The 18,224-nt window shown below is 47.2% G+C and overlaps 2 protein-coding genes across 2 annotated transcripts; both read left to right on the top strand.

Annotated features, from left to right (window-relative positions):
- The first annotated feature begins 8,504 nt into the window (after positions 1 to 8,504).
- LOC133508520 (protocadherin beta-16-like) lies at positions 8,505 to 11,965 on the top strand. The gene has a single exon (XM_061834680.1). The coding sequence runs from the start codon at positions 8,672 to 8,674 to the stop codon at positions 11,189 to 11,191; it is 2,520 nt and encodes an 839-aa protein (XP_061690664.1). The 5' UTR covers positions 8,505 to 8,671; the 3' UTR covers positions 11,192 to 11,965.
- A 2,419-nt stretch (positions 11,966 to 14,384) lies between these two features.
- On the top strand, positions 14,385 to 16,835 carry LOC133508999 (protocadherin beta-15-like). Its single transcript, XM_061835616.1, has one exon. The coding sequence runs from the start codon at positions 14,385 to 14,387 to the stop codon at positions 16,833 to 16,835; it is 2,451 nt and encodes an 816-aa protein (XP_061691600.1).
- The last annotated feature ends 1,389 nt before the right edge of the window (positions 16,836 to 18,224 follow it).

Genomic DNA, 18,224 nt, shown 5'->3' on the forward strand with positions numbered 1-18,224 from the left:
ACTTTGTGCGTTCTTACGACGACGACACGCTGCCCGCCGACCGGACGCTCCCCAAGAATCCCGGCAGCTTCGATGCCGGGCTTTGTGATTCCTTTGACCCTCTTGAGGTAGGAACCTTTGGTTTAAAAAACAAAATAAAACAAACAAAAAAAAATAATAATGAAAGTAGTTGCGCACACTTTTCTCCCAACTTTTTCTTGGCTTGTTTACTTCATATCATGAATTTCAAACTCCGGCTCGGGGCCAAATTTGGTCCACGATGAAATTATATTTCGCCTGCAAGCTCAGATCAAATATGTATTACAGCTGGCCTGCCAGTAATACTACAGATCCCAGAATGCTATCGAATCATGTTGGCCCATCAGTCTGGACTAGCAGTGGCGTCATCTGTGAACTTCATAAGTTTGACACCCGGCTGCCTTGAGTGCTTCAAGCTGTTTTTGTCGAGCGAGAAGAGGAGCGGGGAGAGGCCACAACCTTGAGGTGCTCCGGTTTTGATGGTGCTTGTGGATGAGGTGGTGTCCCCTCGCCTCACCGACTCTCTCCTGTCCGTAAAGAATTTGTTAATCCACTGGATGATGGCAGGCCAGACGCTGAGCTGGAGAAGCTTGGAGGAGATGAGTTCGTGGATGAAGGTAACGAACGCAGAGCCGAAGTCCACGAATATGAACCTCACGTAGGTTCGCAGGCTATCGAAGTGTTGAAAGATGAAGTGCAGATCCACCTAGACAGCAAGATCCACTCCCCTGTTTGCGCAGTAGGCAAACTGCAATGGGTCTAGCCGGGGCTCTCTGACACTCTTGAGGTTGTCTAGCACAAAGCGTTCAAAGGACTTCATGACCACAGATGCCAAGGCGACAGGCCTGCAGTGATTTAGGTCCGAGATTGCAAATTTTTTGGGACAGGCAACAAGTTGGAGGGTTTGAAGCACTTTTCTTACTTGGCCCAGCAGCTCCGGAGACCCGCTGACGATATTTGTGAAGACTGGAGCAAGTTGGTCCACGCAAACTTTGAGGCAGGATTGGGACACGAGGTCAGGGTTTGGCGCTTTGTTAATCTTTTGTTTGGAGATGCATCTCTCGTGCTCTTTGTGGATGATCAACGCAGAACTCTGAGATGTTGAAGTGGTCGCTGGCGTGACTTCGTGGCTGTGTGGCGTGAAAGTGTGAAAACAGTTCAGGTGGTCCGCCAGACTTCTCTTGTTCTCCCCTTGGGAAGAACATCACTCTCTCATAAGTTAGTGATTGCAATGCATGCAAGACTAATTATGAGTCATTAGCAAAAACTGTTTTTCCAGCTTTGCTGCAGAATCCCTCATTGCGATGTTAATTTTTGTTTCTAGTGCAATTGAACAGGGCCCGACGCCCACTCCGATACGCGACCTCTCTACCCTGGCAAAACTGCTTAAATTTGACAGTGAACGGGAACTTGTTATTGAACGTGTGACATGTTTTTGTTGGTAAACACACCTCCTCACAGAGGTCCTGGTCGGACAGTCGATGTCCTGCTTGCATTTATTTCATGGTTGAGTTTAGCTTTGTTAAAGTCTCTTCGGATCCTGAGTGGTGAGTCTGGCTGTGTTTTTTCTCAATCTGGTTTACTAGTTCAGCGTGTGTCAGCAGTGCTGCATTCACGCGAGCTTGGGACATAATGTGCACACACCTTCGAACGGGCAGCGGCTTAACCCTAAAAATCCATTTGTTCGTATTAATGAAATCATGAAAGTGTTCCACTTCCTGTGTGTCATCGCCACAGAGTTGCAATATTAACAATGAGTTTGCATCCACGCGCCGCATTACAAAGGAACGTTACAAGGTACTGCAGAACACGTCGATCACAGTTGTTGTGTTTTGATTCAAATATGCTGAAATCAGGAACCACCTTACTATTTTTTTCGGTCTTGAAGTTCTCCATGGCAAAGGATTCCTTGGAGAATTTCTCTGCATGTCTGATCTGCTGTCAGTTTTCTGCATGAGTCGTTCGGGGCCAGAGGACAAAAGACGGTTTAGCTTTTAAGGGGGACGGGCCGGTAGTTTAGAAAACGTTGCCATAAAATGATCGCAACCTTTTCATAACTCTCGTTTCATCAAATGTGACACGTTAACTGCTGAAACTTGTGCAGTCATTTTCATATTTTGGCATGTATCCACTTGTCTCTCTTGATGAGATCATCACCATTCGGTTTTCTCTTTCTTTATTTCGTGGCTTTGCACAGATCAAATGTGAATTATTCACAAACTTTGCGTTATGCGTTTTGACCCGTACTTGCTGAGCGTGTCTGACTTTGGATTGTTATCGCCCTGTTGTCAGTCTCGCGCACGCTTGTTTCCCGTTTGGACACCGGTCCATTGAAATCACGATCATGTCGTCAAGTTCAAAGATGTGTTCTGTCCAGACCTTCAGTTATTGACTAAAGCAACACAAATCTGCTAAAAATGCTTTTAGATTCATACCATATTTTGCAAACGCTACGATTTGTAGAGATGGAAACGGTTTAAAATCATCTGAATAGCAAACAGCGATGTATTCTTTCTCTGTTTTGCGTTGGAAGAAAATAATACCAGGCTGAAGTTTTTGGGAATATATAGCACGTTTTGTTCACCTGGATTCAGGTACAAGCGAAATAATGACGGGTGAAGTTATATGTTGAATTAGATTGTATTATTGAGTATGAGAGGAGTTATACATGCTTCTATAGGTGTGTTATCCAAAATGGCATCATTTCATTGTTTTTTTTTTTTTTTTTTTTTTACTTTATACGACTTGTAATGCGTTGATGGGATGACTTGTCTTGCCCAAGACAAAATGACTTGAGACTTGTTTGCAACTTGTTCGCTTTTCTGCAAAACAACACTCACGTCTCCGTATTCATCTCCGCCCGCAAGGTTGATAATTTCCCCCACCACATGATCTTTTCGTTGAGCCCTCCAGCAACTCAAATAAAAAAAAAAAAAAAAAAAAAATGGCCTCTTCAAGTCACCATCAAAACTCCCTCAGCAATTTTCGAACACAGATTCATCAAATTTATTCACCTCGTTCATCAACTTGGAACAGTGGGACCGATTATTCAAGTCACCGGGCGGCGGGCCGTGACATTGCAACTATTTTGCAACGAATATTATGGGGAAAAAAAGAGGATGATGATAATATTGTGATCACATTCATTTTGTGATTTTCATTTTTAATATTTTGAAAATGAAAGTGCACGCTATGCAGGCATGCTTATTTTCACAGCCACTGTCCTTTTGAACGACTTCTGCAATGAATGAATGAATGAATGAATGAATGGCTGGCAATTCAAGGTGCACCCTGCATCCTGCCCGTTGACAGCTGAGATAGGCTCCAGCACTTCCCGTAACACTTGTGAGGAAAAGCGGTATGATTGTTGTTGTTGTTGTTGTGGGGTTGGTGACTGCAGATATTTCGTTGCTCTACCACAAGAAATCCTCTCGGTGTCAGTATGCCCCAACAAACGGGGAAAGGAACGCGTTCTCCGCTGTTCTTTTTCAATGAAGTCACCGCCTCAGTCTCGTTTTGTGACGTCCACGGCGCTTTCTTTGGCGGCCGGCAGCCGGGATCCTTTTTACTCGGCGCAATATAACCGCCATCATTTGACAGTATTTGGAGCAAGTGGGCTGATTTATTTTTTTATTTTACAGGGACGCTCTCCGCTCTGCGGCGCAATGAGACGCGCGAGAACGGCGCCACGCGTTGCACTTGCTTTTGTGTTTGTCGTCCTCCATTCCGTCCGCGGGGACGTGAGCTACTCTGTTCCGGAGGAGATGAAACGCGGATCTGTCATCGGCGATATCGCTCGGGATCTGGGAATGGACTCCGGTGGGCTCGCTGCTCGCAAGGCCCGCATCGACACGGAGAATAGCAACGTGAAATATTGCGGCCTTAATGTTGATACCGGGCACTTGATTGTGGAGGAAAGGATCGACCGAGACGGGCTGTGTGCAAAAAAGCCCTCGTGTGTCCTCAAACAGGACTTGGTTCTGGAAAACCCGCTTGAGCTTCACCGTGTTAATATCCGCGTTCAGGATATTAACGACAATGCGCCGCAGTTTAAGGAAGATTTGCTGAAACTGGAGATCCAAGAATCTGCGGACAAAGGTGCGCATTATCTGTTGGATGAGGCCCACGATGCAGACATCGGAGAAAATGCTGTTCAGGGTTACTCCCTTCAGAAAAATGAACATTTCTCTTTAAACGTCAAGACGAAGGGGGCCGGGCGGAAATATGGAGAATTGGTCCTAGAAAAGGAATTAGACAGAGAGAATGAAAATGAAATTGTGCTTCTGCTGACTGCGTATGATGGCGGCTCCCCTCAGAGATCCGGTACAGTCCGAATACACGTCACCGTCCTGGACGCCAATGATAACGCACCCGTGTTTAGTCAGACAGTCTATCGAGCCAGTCTGCCTGAAAACTCGCCTCTTGATACTTTGGTGATCACGGTGAGTGCAACTGACCCAGATGATGGAATCAATGGAGATGTTTTTTATGGATTTGACCACGTTGATGAACATCAACTTTTTTCTCTGAGTCCAAAATCAGGTGAGGTTAAAGTGGCAGGTTCTATAGATTACGAAAAAGAATCATCATATGAAATGCAGATAAGTGCCAAAGATGGACTTGGGTTGGCCTCGTATGCAAGCCTAATTATTGAAATAATTGACACAAATGACAACGCCCCAGTTATAAGCATAAAGTCGCTGACTGAACCGGTGGCAGAGGACGCGCCCCCTGGCAGCGAGGTGGGCGTCATCCACGTGCAGGACCGAGACTCGGAGCAGAACGGACAGGTCCGCTGCTCCATCCAACAAGACGTCCCCTTCAAGTTAGTTCCTTCCATCAAGAACTATTATTCTCTGGTGACGAGCGGAGAGCTGGACCGTGAACTCGTGTCGCATTACAACATCACAATTGACGCCAGCGACCACGGCTCTCCTCCTCTGTCCTCCCGCAAAAGTCTGGGCCTGTCGGTGGCCGACGTCAACGACAACCCGCCCGTGTTCCAGCGAGAGTCCTACAGCGCCTACGTCAGCGAAAATAACAAAGCCGGCTCGGCCTTGTGTCGGGTAAGCGCTCGAGACCCCGACTGGAGGCAGAACGGCACGGTGATTTATTCTCTGCTGGCGGGCGCGGAGGTGAACGGCGCCCCGGCGTCCTCCTACGTCGCGGTGGACGGAGACACGGGGGAGGTCCGCGCCGTGGGCTCCTTGGATTACGAAGACTTGAGGAGTTTCCGAGTCCAGGTGGTGGCCAGAGACAAGGGTTCTCCTCCGCTGAGCAGCAACGTGAGCGTCAGCGTGTGGATACGGGACGTGAACGACAACTCTCCTCAGATTCTGTACCCCGCCCCGGACGGCGACTCCTCGGTGACCGAGCTGGTCCCCAAAGCCGCCCAGGGGGGCTCGCTGGTGTCCAAAGTCATCGCGGTGGACGCCGACTCCGGACAGAACGCCCGGCTGTCCTATCATATCGTCAAGTCCACGGATCCGGGACTTTTCACGGTGGGGCTCCACAGCGGAGAGATCAGGACCCGGCGGGACATTTCCGAATCTGACGGCATGAGACAGAACCTGATGGTGGCGGTGAAAGATAACGGGCAGCCCCCTCTCTCCGCCACCTGCTCGGTGTATTTCCTCCTTTCCGACAACTTGTCCGAGCTGCCGCCGGAACTGAAGGACGTTTCTTCCCAGGAGCGTGAGAAGAATTCCAAAGTCACCTTTTATCTGCTGGTGGCGCTGGTGTCGGTGTCCACCTTCTTTCTGACCTTCATGGTGGCGGTCCTGGCTGTGAGCTTTTGTCGCAGGAGAAAGCCCCGACTGTTGTTGGACGGAGCGCTCGCCGTCCCCGGCGCGTATCTCCCTCCTAATTACGCAGATGTGGACGGCACGGCCACTTTACGCAGCGCCTACAACTACGACGCCTACTTGACGACGGGCTCCAGGACCAGCGACTTCAACTTTGTGCGTTCCTACGACGACGACACGCTGCCCGCCGACCGGACGCTCCCCAAGAATCCCGGCGGCTTCGACGACGGGCTTTGCGATTCTTTTGACCCTCTTGAGGTAGGAACCTTTGGAAAAGTATAAAACAATGTTATGATGAAAAAGTGGCGGCATGGTGGAGCAGCTGGAAAACTTTTCACAGTTCAAAGGACCGGGTTTCAAATCCCGCCTGGCCTGTGTGAACTTTGCATGTTCTCTCCGTTCCTGCACAGGTTTTCTCTGGGCACTCTGGTTTGCTCCCACATTCCAAAATCATCCACCATTAATTGGGCACTCTAAATTGGCCGTATGTGTGATTGTGAACGTGAATGTGTTGTCAGTCTCGATGTGCCCTGACATTGGCTGGCAACCAGTTCAGGGTGGACCCCGCCTCCTGCCCGTTGATAAATGGGACAGGCTCCAGCACAAGATACAATTTCTCCTTGCTATCATGTTTTTTGTTGTTGTTGTTGTTGTTGTTTTTTTCAAGTGTGTGTGTTATGAGAATGAAGACTTAAAGGCATCCCATCGCTATAATCCAATTTCATGAGGACTTTAATGGTTATATCAACTTAGTCACATTATGAGTGTCGATATTTGGTTGCGTGTGTGTGACGTACTTCATTCATAACGGGAAGTGGCATGCGGTCGGCCAGTGCGTAACCCTCGCCTGCAACTGCACTATTTCTCGCGACATCTCCCAAATGCGGAGTTTTTGTCTCGTCGGGATCTCTATGCGGCCCATCCAAGCCGGCACAGAACCGCGGAAGATTCTCTCCGTGGAAGGTTCTGGAAGTGGGTTGCCTATAGAAGGACTTTCTGAGAAGCTAACGTTGCTGGTATTTTGTCTGTGCTTCTTACAAGTAACGACTGGGGTTATCGGCCTTCTGCCACTCATCTTTTGGATATTTCTGCATTTATGACTCCAGTGTTGGAAATAACATTCGTCTACAGGGACATTCATTTGAACTGTGGTGATGACATGTTTAGTTAGTTCGCTCGTGTTGCTATATTTGTCATCGTACCTCCATTTTGCATTTGTTTCATATTGTAATCTTAAATCTTGCGTGTAATTCAATTGTTTTAACGCAATCCAACCGTTTTGTTATATTTTGCTGGTTTGACCAAGGGGATTTCATTATTCTAAATTTAAACGGAACAACATGATCGCAATGGAAGTCGTTTTTTTTTTTTTTTTTTTTTTTTTTCCATATCGGATTGCAGTGATGGAATCTCGTTGCACCCTAAAATGACATTTTGTTCCACCGTTATCAACTTGAGGATGACACCACTTATCATTGTGAAAGAGCATAAAAATTAATTCGTGATGATGCAACACTGGAGCAAAAAAAAAAAAAAAAAAAAAAAAAAGAGCCTCACCACATTTGAAAATGAACTTTTGAGCAAGAAAAGTCAAAAAAGCATCGCTGCCCAACCCCGCCCCCCCAACATAAGTTTAAGTAACAACATGAGTACAAATCAAGTGAAGCAAGGCAATGTGATTTAAAAAAAAAAAAAAAGTGGTAGAGTGAATGAATGAATGATGGATGGAACGATTGTGTGTGTTTGTTTGGCTTGTCCCTTTCGGGGTCGTCGCAGCGTGTCATCTCAGATGAACGCATATGATGCCCTTCCTGACGCAACCCTTGTCAGAGAGTGGAGGCCCCGCTGGGATACGAACCCACAACCCCTGGTTTACTAAACTGGTGCTCTAACCACTGAGCAACGGGGCCTCAGGATGGAACGAACGATTGTAAATCACAGAAATCGTTTTTCGAAAGCACTTTTGCCCTCCTGCGATTGTCTCTGAATAATTTGTGTCCCTTTTTGTTAGTTTTCAACAGACGGCAAAAGAAAACGGTGCAAGTTTATTTGTGGTTCGGAATACTGCGAACACGCACAAAAAAATGTGGCTTTCACACAATAAGAAATAGTAAGTCCACATGAAGCTTCTTGTGGTGTTCGATGTTGCTGAAAGTTATTTTTGTCACGAGCTCTTGTAAAACGGCGTGGAAATCGATTGAGACATTTTGCAGAGTGTTCCGCTTTCAAGTTTCTTCTCTGAGGGAGCAAATTTTGTTGCCGTTTGTGACCCAGCAGAAAATGTGTCCATGCGACGTTGCTAATTAAGAGGATTTGCCGTTCGGGTGGTCAACTTCATTGTTCAGAAAGTGTCATGTGACCAATTTTTGTTTTTCTTTTCCGAGCCTTTTTTGCACTTTGATTGATTGCTGCTTTCATCTCTGTCCAGAGTTGTCCTCGTTCTATTCTCATCGCTAACTGACCCTTTTGTCCTAACTTCTCCTCCAAGTTATTTTCAAGTCGTTTTTTCAACAACTTGAATTCATCTTGAAAGTATGATCCTTGATTTCCATAATGCTATTTTAAATGCATCAACTTTCATGAGTCCGACTACTGTAAAATTATTGAGTTCTTCTGTCACACCATGTAGATGTTATGAATACAAATGTACTCTAGATGTCAGTATGCTCCCATGATCAAACCTTCCTTAATTTCACACCCATTTGTGTCGACACACAAACCAGATTTAATTCTTGTGCGGCTCGGCTCGAGACGTTCGACAACGCGTCTTGGACGTGAAAGTCTTTGGATATCCGGGCAGATCGTATTTATGCTGCTGGTTATCTGTTGAAGGAGCTTTTTGTGGCGCAATGGAGGACAACAGATTTATTCCTTTGTGCCTCGGCCTGCTTTTTCTTTTCCTTTTCCTCCGCCCCGTCAACGGAGACGTCAGCTACTCGATCCCAGAGGAGCTGAAACGTGGATCTGTCATCGGCAATATTGCCACGGATTTGGGACTAAATCTGGGCCGGTTATCTGCTCGGAAAGCGCGCATTGATCCAGAGGATGACAACGTCCACCACTGCGGCATCAACCTCAACACCGGGGACTTGATCGTTCGGGAGAGGATCGACAGGGAAGGTCTTTGTGGCAAAAAGGCGTCGTGTGTTTTGAAGCAGGAACTTGTGCTGGAGAACCCGTTGGAACTACATCAGATTAGTATCCGTGTATTAGATGTCAATGATAATTCTCCACAGTTTAACGAAGACTCGCTCAAATTAGAAATTCGTGAATCAGCTGTTAAGGGTGCTCTTTTTCTTCTTGGAGAAGCACACGATGAAGACATTGGAGAAAATGCTGTTCAAACCTACACTTTGAAGCAGAATTCTCATTTTAAGTTAAATGTAAATATTAAACCAGGTGGACGAAAGTACTGTGAACTGGTCTTGGACAAAGAATTAGACAGAGAAGATAAAAAAGACATGATGCTGTTGCTGACTGCATTCGATGGCGGCTCTCCTCCGAGATCAGGAACAGTCGGCATCCACGTCATCGTGCTGGATGCCAACGACAATGCACCAGTTTTCAGTCAGGCCGTTTATAAAGTCACTATACCTGAAAACTCTCCTCCAGGTGTTTTGGTAACCACAGTCAGTGCCAGTGATGCAGATGAAGGAATAAATAGCGAAATCACATTTGCATTTGACCGCACCTCTGATAGTAGAAGCAATATTTTTACTTTGAACCCCAAAACAGGAGAAGTGAGAGTAGCTGGTGTCGTTGATTACGAGAAAGTCTCATCATATGAAATGCAAATCAGTGCTAAAGATGGTCTTGGCTTAGTTTCTTATTCCACTTTAATCATTGATGTTACTGATGTGAATGACAACGCCCCAGTTATAAGCATAAAGTCGCTGACTGAACCGGTGGCAGAGGACGCGCCCCCTGGCACCGAGGTGGGCGTCATCCACGTGCAGGACCGAGACTCGGAGCAGAACGGACAGGTCCGCTGCTCCATCCAACAAGACGTCCCCTTCAAGTTAGTTCCTTCCATCAAGAACTATTATTCTCTGGTGACGAGCGGAGAGCTGGACCGTGAACTCGTGTCGCATTACAACATCACAATTGACGCCAGCGACCGGGGCTCGCCTCCTCTGTCCTCCCGCAAAAGTCTGGGCCTGTCGGTGGCCGACGTCAACGACAACCCGCCCGTGTTCCAGCGAGAGTCCTACAGCGCCTACGTCAGCGAAAATAACAAAGCCGGCTCGGCCTTGTGTCGGGTAAGCGCTCGAGACCCCGACTGGAGGCAGAACGGCACGGTGATTTATTCTCTGCTGGCGGGCGCGGAGGTGAACGGCGTCCCGGCGTCCTCCTACGTCGCGGTGGACGGAGACACGGGGGAGGTCCGCGCCGTGGGCTCCTTGGATTACGAAGACTTGAGGAGTTTCCGAGTCCAGGTGGTGGCCAGAGACAAGGGTTCTCCTCCGCTGAGCAGCAACGTGAGCGTCAGCGTGTGGATACGGGACGTGAACGACAACTCTCCTCAGATTCTGTACCCCGCCCCGGACGGCGACTCCTCGGTGACCGAGCTGGTCCCCAAAGCCGCCCAGGGGGGCTCGCTGGTGTCCAAAGTCATCGCGGTGGACGCCGACTCCGGACAGAACGCCCGGCTGTCCTATCATATCGTCAAGTCCACGGATCCGGGACTTTTCACGGTGGGGCTCCACAGCGGAGAGATCAGGACCCGGCGGGACATTTCCGAATCTGACGGCATGAGACAGAACCTGATGGTGGCGGTGAAAGATAACGGGCAGCCCCCTCTCTCCGCCACCTGCTCGGTGTATTTCCTCCTTTCCGACAACTTGTCCGAGCTGCCGCCGGAACTGAAGGACGTTTCTTCCCAGGAGCGTGAGAAGAATTCCAAAGTCACCTTTTATCTGCTGGTGGCGCTGGTGTCGGTGTCCACCTTCTTTCTGACCTTCATGGTGGCGGTCCTGGCCGTGAGCTTTTGTCGCAGGAGAAAGCCCCGACTGTTGTTGGACGGAGCGCTCGCCGTCCCCGGCGCGTATCTCCCTCCTAATTACGCAGATGTGGACGGCACGGCCACTTTACGCAGCGCCTACAACTACGACGCCTACTTGACGACGGGCTCCAGGACCAGCGACTTCAACTTTGTGCGTTCCTACGACGACGACACGCTGCCCGCTGCCCAGACGCCCGCCAAGAGTCTCGGTGACTTTGATGAGATGTTTGGAGATGCTGAAGGTCCTCCTGAGGTACAATCTTCAGTCCAATTTCATTTTGCCTCTGCCGGTTTCCATAAAGTTTTCATCCTTGATGCTGATGATGTTGCTGGAGTGTCTCCCACTTGTTTGTGGCTTAATGGCTGACTTCCTTCCTGGTTGATTTTGGACTTTACATACAGCTCACTTTCCCTCAAAATGGTCAACACAATATTTCAATCCACCATTTTTTTCCCCCACAAATATTAACATGACTGCATCATGTCACCCAATCAGACTCATTGCATTTTGGTACTGTAGATTTCCTTTTTTTTCCTGGTGATGCAATTCTTTTATTTTCTCAAGTTAGTATATTTGCAATGAGAAAAAAAATCTATTTTGAGCAACATCAGTCTGCAATGGTGAATAGACTTTTTTTTTTTTATTGTCCATGAATACAGACACATGTGGTCTTTAATGGCAAATGTAATTGTCACAATAATCTTCATTTTTTTTTTGTAAGATTCCGCAAGTCGTCAATATAAAGTTCTTCAAGGATTCTCCGTAGTGGCTAATATCAATTAGTTTTTGTCTTAGATGATTTCAACTTAATGTTTTTCCTCTGTTGGCTATTTTGCTTTGTTCGTAGTCGTAAACGTGGAGCCATCGTGTTTAACATCGTGTACCAAAGTGCAAGCTTATTTCAAACAGACTTCAGCTGTATTTTGCTTCTGTGTTGTGTTCTTTCGTCCTTCATCAGTCGTTTGGTGGCTCCTCCTGACAGATCGGGCACGATCGGTTTGAGAACCGGCAGCATTTGACAACAAAAAGAACAGTTTTATACGTTGGCTGCAAAAGTGTTGCAAATGAATGAATGAATGAATGCCAATTATTGTCATTATACAACTGTCCAACGAAATGGGAAAGCCTCGCCTCTGTCAATACGTACATCAAAGCAGTACAAAAATAAATACGAATACATAAAAATGCATGTGTAAAACGGACTTCATTCCAAGTATTTCTGAAGATATTAAAGTCCGCGTGGCTTTGTATTAATTGCATAGCGAGAGGAAAAATGAGAGTTTAGGGTGCTGATGGCTCTCTGGAAAAACTGTTCCCCAGTCTGTTACTCTTTGCTTTTGCGCATCTGTGGCGCTTTCCAGCTGGCAGGTGCTTGATTGTGTAGTGTCCCAAGTAATACTGTCATGTTTTGAGCTCTGCTGAGGCAGAGGTTGAGAGGGCAGCCCATAGTCTTCCGTGCTGCTTCGATCATCCTCTGAAGTCTCTCTCAGTCCACCTCGGTGCAGCTTGCGTACCAGATGGAGACAAAATACCTCAGCCGGCTCTCAATGGATGAGCTATAGAAGCCCACTTGCAACTTTTTTTTTTTCTCTGAGTTTTTTTTCCTGAGGACTCAGGAAGTGGAGATGCCGTAGAACCTTCTTGATCACCGCTTAGATGTTGTCTGTCCAGAAGATTTTCTCAAAGATCAGGACTCGCGGGAACCTGAATGTGTGAACACACTCTCTGTCAACGAAGAGTGGAGCCCGTTCAGTTCTCTTTCTCCTGAAGTCCACAATGATCTCCTTTGTGTATATTAGCGTTCAGTGTCAGATTGTTGTCTGAGCCGTAAGGTGCCGTGAGCCGCAGGTTAAGGTCTCGGGCTTCTGGACCTCCTCTCTGTAGTTTGCCTTGTCTCCCTTCGAGATCAGCAAATTTGATTTGATTTTTGTGGGCCGGGCTGCAGTCGAAGGTGTAGAGACTGTACAGACGTGGGCTTAAGGTGCTTCCCTGTAGCGAGTCGGTGCTCAGTGTACAGATGGAGTGCTGGATTGTCATGTGCTGGACGCTTTTGTGCTGCTTCTCTTGGAGCAGCTCGTAGATTTCCTAGGAAAAGCTGCAGATGTGAGATATCATCTTCAGATTTTTATTTTCTGACCATTAGCTGGAGGTGCTGTTATTTCAATCCCCTGCCTCAAGGTAATCATTTGAAAAAAAAAAAAAACAAAAAACCAAAAACCTCCTAAATGACGACTACAAGTGTTCTTGGCTCATTACTGATGTTTCACAAAAATGCACAATTATTTTTTGTGTCATTTGAATTCCATGTTATTTAGTTTATAATGTGGCATTTTGAATGTTGCAGAAATGTTGTTAAAAGAAGTATGTTTTATGTTTTTCAACGGTTTGAACATTTTGCATGACCGACCATTCATATTTCTGTCGGCAAACATTTGTTCAAAAGTTCACCGTTTGCTGAGTCCTTATTGACCGCAAATTCATTCAGCCGAGAGCGAAAGATCACAGGAGCCAATTTGTCTTTATGTCGGTTTCGAATCAGGGATGCCGGAAGCAGGAGAAAATTGATGATGATGATTTTGAAGGCCCCCTCCCCTCGCAGGGGCCTGAGGAAATGAAACATATTTTCTATTTGCAGTGTTCAAGTTGGAGTTCTCATTTTATTGTTTATTTTTTCTCATTTGTCGCAAATCTCGGTCACATTTTCATTTCTAGTTTACGATGACTGTACGGAAAACCCGTTGCCGTTGTGTGAATCTTGAATGCCCTCTGACAAAAATTCTTACCGGAAGTCTTTTAATATTGTTTTCTATTTGGTTGCTGTTCTTGCATCGCTCATCTCTGTTAACTGGGGAATTTCCTCAATTTAAAAAGCAATAACTCTGATTCGATTCATCTTCAGGTGGCAATCATTTGCACTTGCCTGATCTAATTGATATTTGTCATCAGATCCCAATAAGCAAACCGACATTTGACGCATTTCAGCCTCAGTGATCATAAGGAAAATTAATTTCCACATGACTGAGTTTGTGTTGGGCAGTGTGTCAATTTGTCAATGGACGTGAAAATATCAGTCACGCAATTAACCTATAAAAGTATTGGATGATGTTAATGAGTGGTTGACTAGTTGCAAAAATTTACTGCACGTTTATCATCAATCGTTTTTATTTATTTTTTTTCACCTCCAATAAGAGCAGCGATCATTTTTATTTGGCTCCTGAATTCAGAACTTTTTTCAACCGGGTAAATTCAATAAGAACGTAATTATCAAATTCCAACTACCGTATTTGTTACCTTAAACTATACAGTAACAAATGTATCACGCACACGCATTTATTAATCAGCTGAACGTAAAACTGTTTGGGCGCAACCCAAGTTGAGCATGATCAACAGAGTTTGATTCCAACCGCTATGACGTCCTGTTTGCGCCGAGCGCTACTCAAGGTGGCGCAATTGACCAGCCATTCAATTGTCGAGCGCATTTTTTTCCACTTGTGACGCGTCCGCGTTGGTGACTTTGTGGAGCACATTGCAGTCGACAGCCCGCGAGGAAAAGGCGTCCATGACGGATTGGAAAATGTCTTTGTTTTCCTGGCGCACCTTTTGTTGCCTCGTCCTCGTGTTGCATTCCGCACACGGCGACGTGAGCTTTTCCCTCCCAGAGGAGATGAAAGCAGGATCGGTGATCGGGAATTTCGCCAAGGAACTCGGACTGCAGCCGGGCGCGCTGTCCAGCCGGAAAGCGCGCATCGACGCCGACGGGGGCGGAAAGCGTCACTGTGATCTCAACGCGGGCAGCGGAGAGCTGCTGGTGGCCGGCAGGATTGACAGGGAGGAGCTTTGCGGCGACAGGGCTTCGTGTGTCGTGAAACAAGAAGTCGTGCTGGAGAACCCGCTCGAGCTCCAGCGAATTCATCTGCGCATTCAAGACGTAAATGACAACGCGCCGGTCTTTAACGACCACTTGATTGGTTTGGAAATACGGGAGTCAGCCAGCAAGGGAGCTCGTTTTGTGATAGAAGAGGCCCACGATGCGGACATAGGACAAAATTCTGTGCAGCAGTACATCCTTCAGAATAATAATCATTTCGTTGTGGCTGTCAGTGAAAACACAATAGAGCTTGTTCTTGACAAAGAACTCGACCGTGAACAAAAAGAGGAAATGAATTTGCTCCTGACAGCTTTCGATGGCGGCTCGCCTCCGAAATCAGGAACGGTCGTCATCCACGTCACCGTGCTGGATGCCAACGACAACGCGCCCGTCTTCAGCCGGGCCGTTTATGAAGCCAGCCTGCCCGAAAACTCTGCTCCGGGTACAATCGTGATTCAGGTTAGGGCGACTGATGCTGATGAGGGCGTCAACGGGGATGTGACGTATGACTTTGGACACGTGACTGAAGATGTGAAAAAGATATTCAGCATTGACCGTAAACTGGGCACAATTGCTGTCATTGGCACTGTTGACTATGAATCGAGCACATCATTTGAATTACGTGTGAAGGCCAAAGATGGACTGGGGCTCTCCTCTTATGCAAAGGTGATTATATCCATCACGGATGTGAATGACAACATCCCAGTTATAAGCATAAAGTCGCTGACCGATCCAGTGGCGGAGGACGCGCCCCTCGGCACCGAGGTGGGCATCATTCACGTGCAAGACAGAGACTCGGAGCAGAACGGAGAAGTCCACTGCTCCATCCAACAAGACGTCCCCTTCAAGTTAGTTCCTTCCATCAAGAACTATTATTCTCTGGTGACGAGCGGACAGCTGGACCGCGAACTGGTGTCGCATTACAACATCACAATCGGCGCCAGCGACCAGGGCTCTCCTCCTCTGTCCTCAAGCAAAAGTCTGGGCCTGTCGGTGGCCGACGTCAACGACAACCCGCCCGTGTTCCAGCGAGAGTCCTACAGCGCCTACGTCAGCGAAAATAACAAAGCCGGCTCGGCCTTGTGTCGGGTAAGCGCTCGAGACCCCGACTGGAGGCAGAACGGCACGGTGATTTATTCTCTGCTGGCGGGCGCGGAGGTGAACGGCGCCCCGGCGTCCTCCTACGTAGCGGTGGACGGAGACACGGGGGAGGTCCGCGCCGTGGGCTCCTTGGATTACGAAGACTTGAGGAGTTTCCGAGTCCACGTGGTGGCCAGAGACAAGGGTTCTCCTCCGCTGAGCAGCAACGTGAGCGTCAGCGTGTGGATACGGGACGTGAACGACAACTCTCCTCAGATTCTGTACCCCGCCCCGGACGGCGACTCCTCGGTGACCGAGCTGGTCCCCAAAGCCGCCCAGGGGGGCTCGCTGGTGTCCAAAGTCATCGCGGTGGACGCCGACTCCGGACAGAACGCCCGGCTGTCCTATCATATCGTCAAGTCCACGGATCCGGGACTTTTCACGGTGGGGCTCCACAGCGGAGAGATCAGGACCCGGCGGGACATTTCCGAATCTGACGGCATGAGACAGAACCTGATGGTGGCGGTGAAAGATAACGGGCAGCCCCCTCTCTCCGCCACCTGCTCGGTGTATTTCCTCCTTTCCGACAACTTGTCCGAGCTGCCGCCGGAACTGAAGGACGTTTCTTCCCAGGAGCGTGAGAAGAATTCCAAAGTCACCTTTTATCTGCTGGTGGCGCTGGTGTCGGTGTCCACCTTCTTTCTGACCTTCATGGTGGCGGTCCTGGCCGTGAGCTTTTGTCGCAGGAGAAAGCCCCGACTGTTGTTGGACGGAGCGCTCGCCGTCCCCGGCGCGTATCTCCCTCCTAATTACGCAGATGTGGACGGCACGGCCACTTTACGCAGCGCCTACAACTACGACGCCTACTTGACGACGGGCTCCAGGACCAGCGACTTCAACTTTGTGCGTTCCTACGACGACGACACGCTGCCCGCCGACCGGACCCTCCCCAAGAATCCCGTCAGCTTCGGCGACGGGCTTTGCGATTCTTTCGACCCTCTTGAGGTAGGCACGAATATTCGCAGCGTAGTGGATCATCATTCCTGTTGCACGGAACAATAATTTACTTCGGTGGTCAATTGAGTACTGCAGCTGGACATTTTCTTTCCATCTAAATGTTCACGTCGGCTTCATTCAGCTTTGCTCCGTTTTGAAACCCAAAATTGTTTTCACATTGGCGCAGTTCTTGTTGTTTGTATTACGCCGGATACGTTTGGTTTGGATCTAAATTTAAATGTTATGAGATTTCCCTGTCTGGGCTTTCATCTTTATCATATTTGGGTAGATGAAGTTGAAATATCATAATAGTTGACTTAAAATTTAGGTTGTTTATTTCAAATGCTTCCTCCATGAATTGCGTTCTGTTATCTTGGTGTAGTTTAATTTTAATAATCTCTGCAATTGTCATCATATATGTAATCATTACTATTACAGTATGGGAGCGATTGTGATTTTTTTTTTGTGGTAATAGGTTGCCCTTCTTTGAGTATAATCTCTGATGTGGCTTTTTTGTTTATGTTTAATGTTTCATTATTATTCTTGCATCTTTCATATTTGCTTTTTCAGTAGCTACAAGTTGGCTTTTAATTCCACCAAAGTGATTGCGAACTGTTTCCCAAGCTTGGAAAACAAACCGTTGGCAATTTCTTCCATACGTTGTCTTATTTTACTCCTTCGTTGTTTGGATCACGTCCTGGAAGGCAATATCATTGCTTTCAGTTCCAAAATGAGAATTGTCCGAACTCTGCGAGGTCCACGGATCCTAATTCCACTTTTGGCTTGACCAAAAACATTGCAAGTGGTGATTTTCTTTTGGGTAAAACCGCTTTTCTACGTGAGAGTGTCTTCCGACATCTTGCCACTCCATTGATGGGAAGTGGAAATCGAAGTGGTCGTGTTCACATGGAGCAACTTTTACTCTTCCGGCCAAGTGTCAGCGGTCCTTTCTCAGTATCGATCGCACAGAAGAATTGAGGCGCGAGCTTTCTGTCGTCGTTCACCCCGAAGACGTTTGATGGTGTCGAAGCCAGCGAGCTCAGCGGAGCTGCGGTGCAGGAATAAACTCCACAAGCGTTCTCTGTATAATAAACTACGACAGTTTGTGTTTACATAACGGAGAACCGCAGGGAACTCTTACGTTTCATAAAATCACTTCAGAGGTTTCATATCGCGTTGATGGAAGTTTTTTTTTTTTTTTTTAAATGATACTAAAATGACATACATAGTCGTTGCACTTTCAAATTCAATTTCAGGATGACAACACTTAAAATTGTTTTCCTCCATATGAGCATTAAAATTAATAAGGTCAGAGATGTGATGACGTGATAACGAATCTCAAGGATCCAGTGCAGTGGAAAAAAAGTCATCCATTTTTCCATCGTTTGCCCACTTTAAGACCATCAGACAAATATAAATATCAGGTAGATAGAAACTAATGTACTTAAAATACAG

This window comes from Syngnathoides biaculeatus, chromosome 11 (assembly GCF_019802595.1).
Source record: "Syngnathoides biaculeatus isolate LvHL_M chromosome 11, ASM1980259v1, whole genome shotgun sequence".
Lineage (NCBI taxonomy): Eukaryota > Metazoa > Chordata > Actinopteri > Syngnathiformes > Syngnathidae > Syngnathoides > Syngnathoides biaculeatus.

Coding starts and splice junctions, on each gene's coding strand:
- LOC133508520 (XM_061834680.1), top strand. CDS start 8,672: ATGGAGGACAACAGATTTATTCCTTTGTGCCTCGGCCTGCTTTTTCTT.
- LOC133508999 (XM_061835616.1), top strand. CDS start 14,385: ATGACGGATTGGAAAATGTCTTTGTTTTCCTGGCGCACCTTTTGTTGC.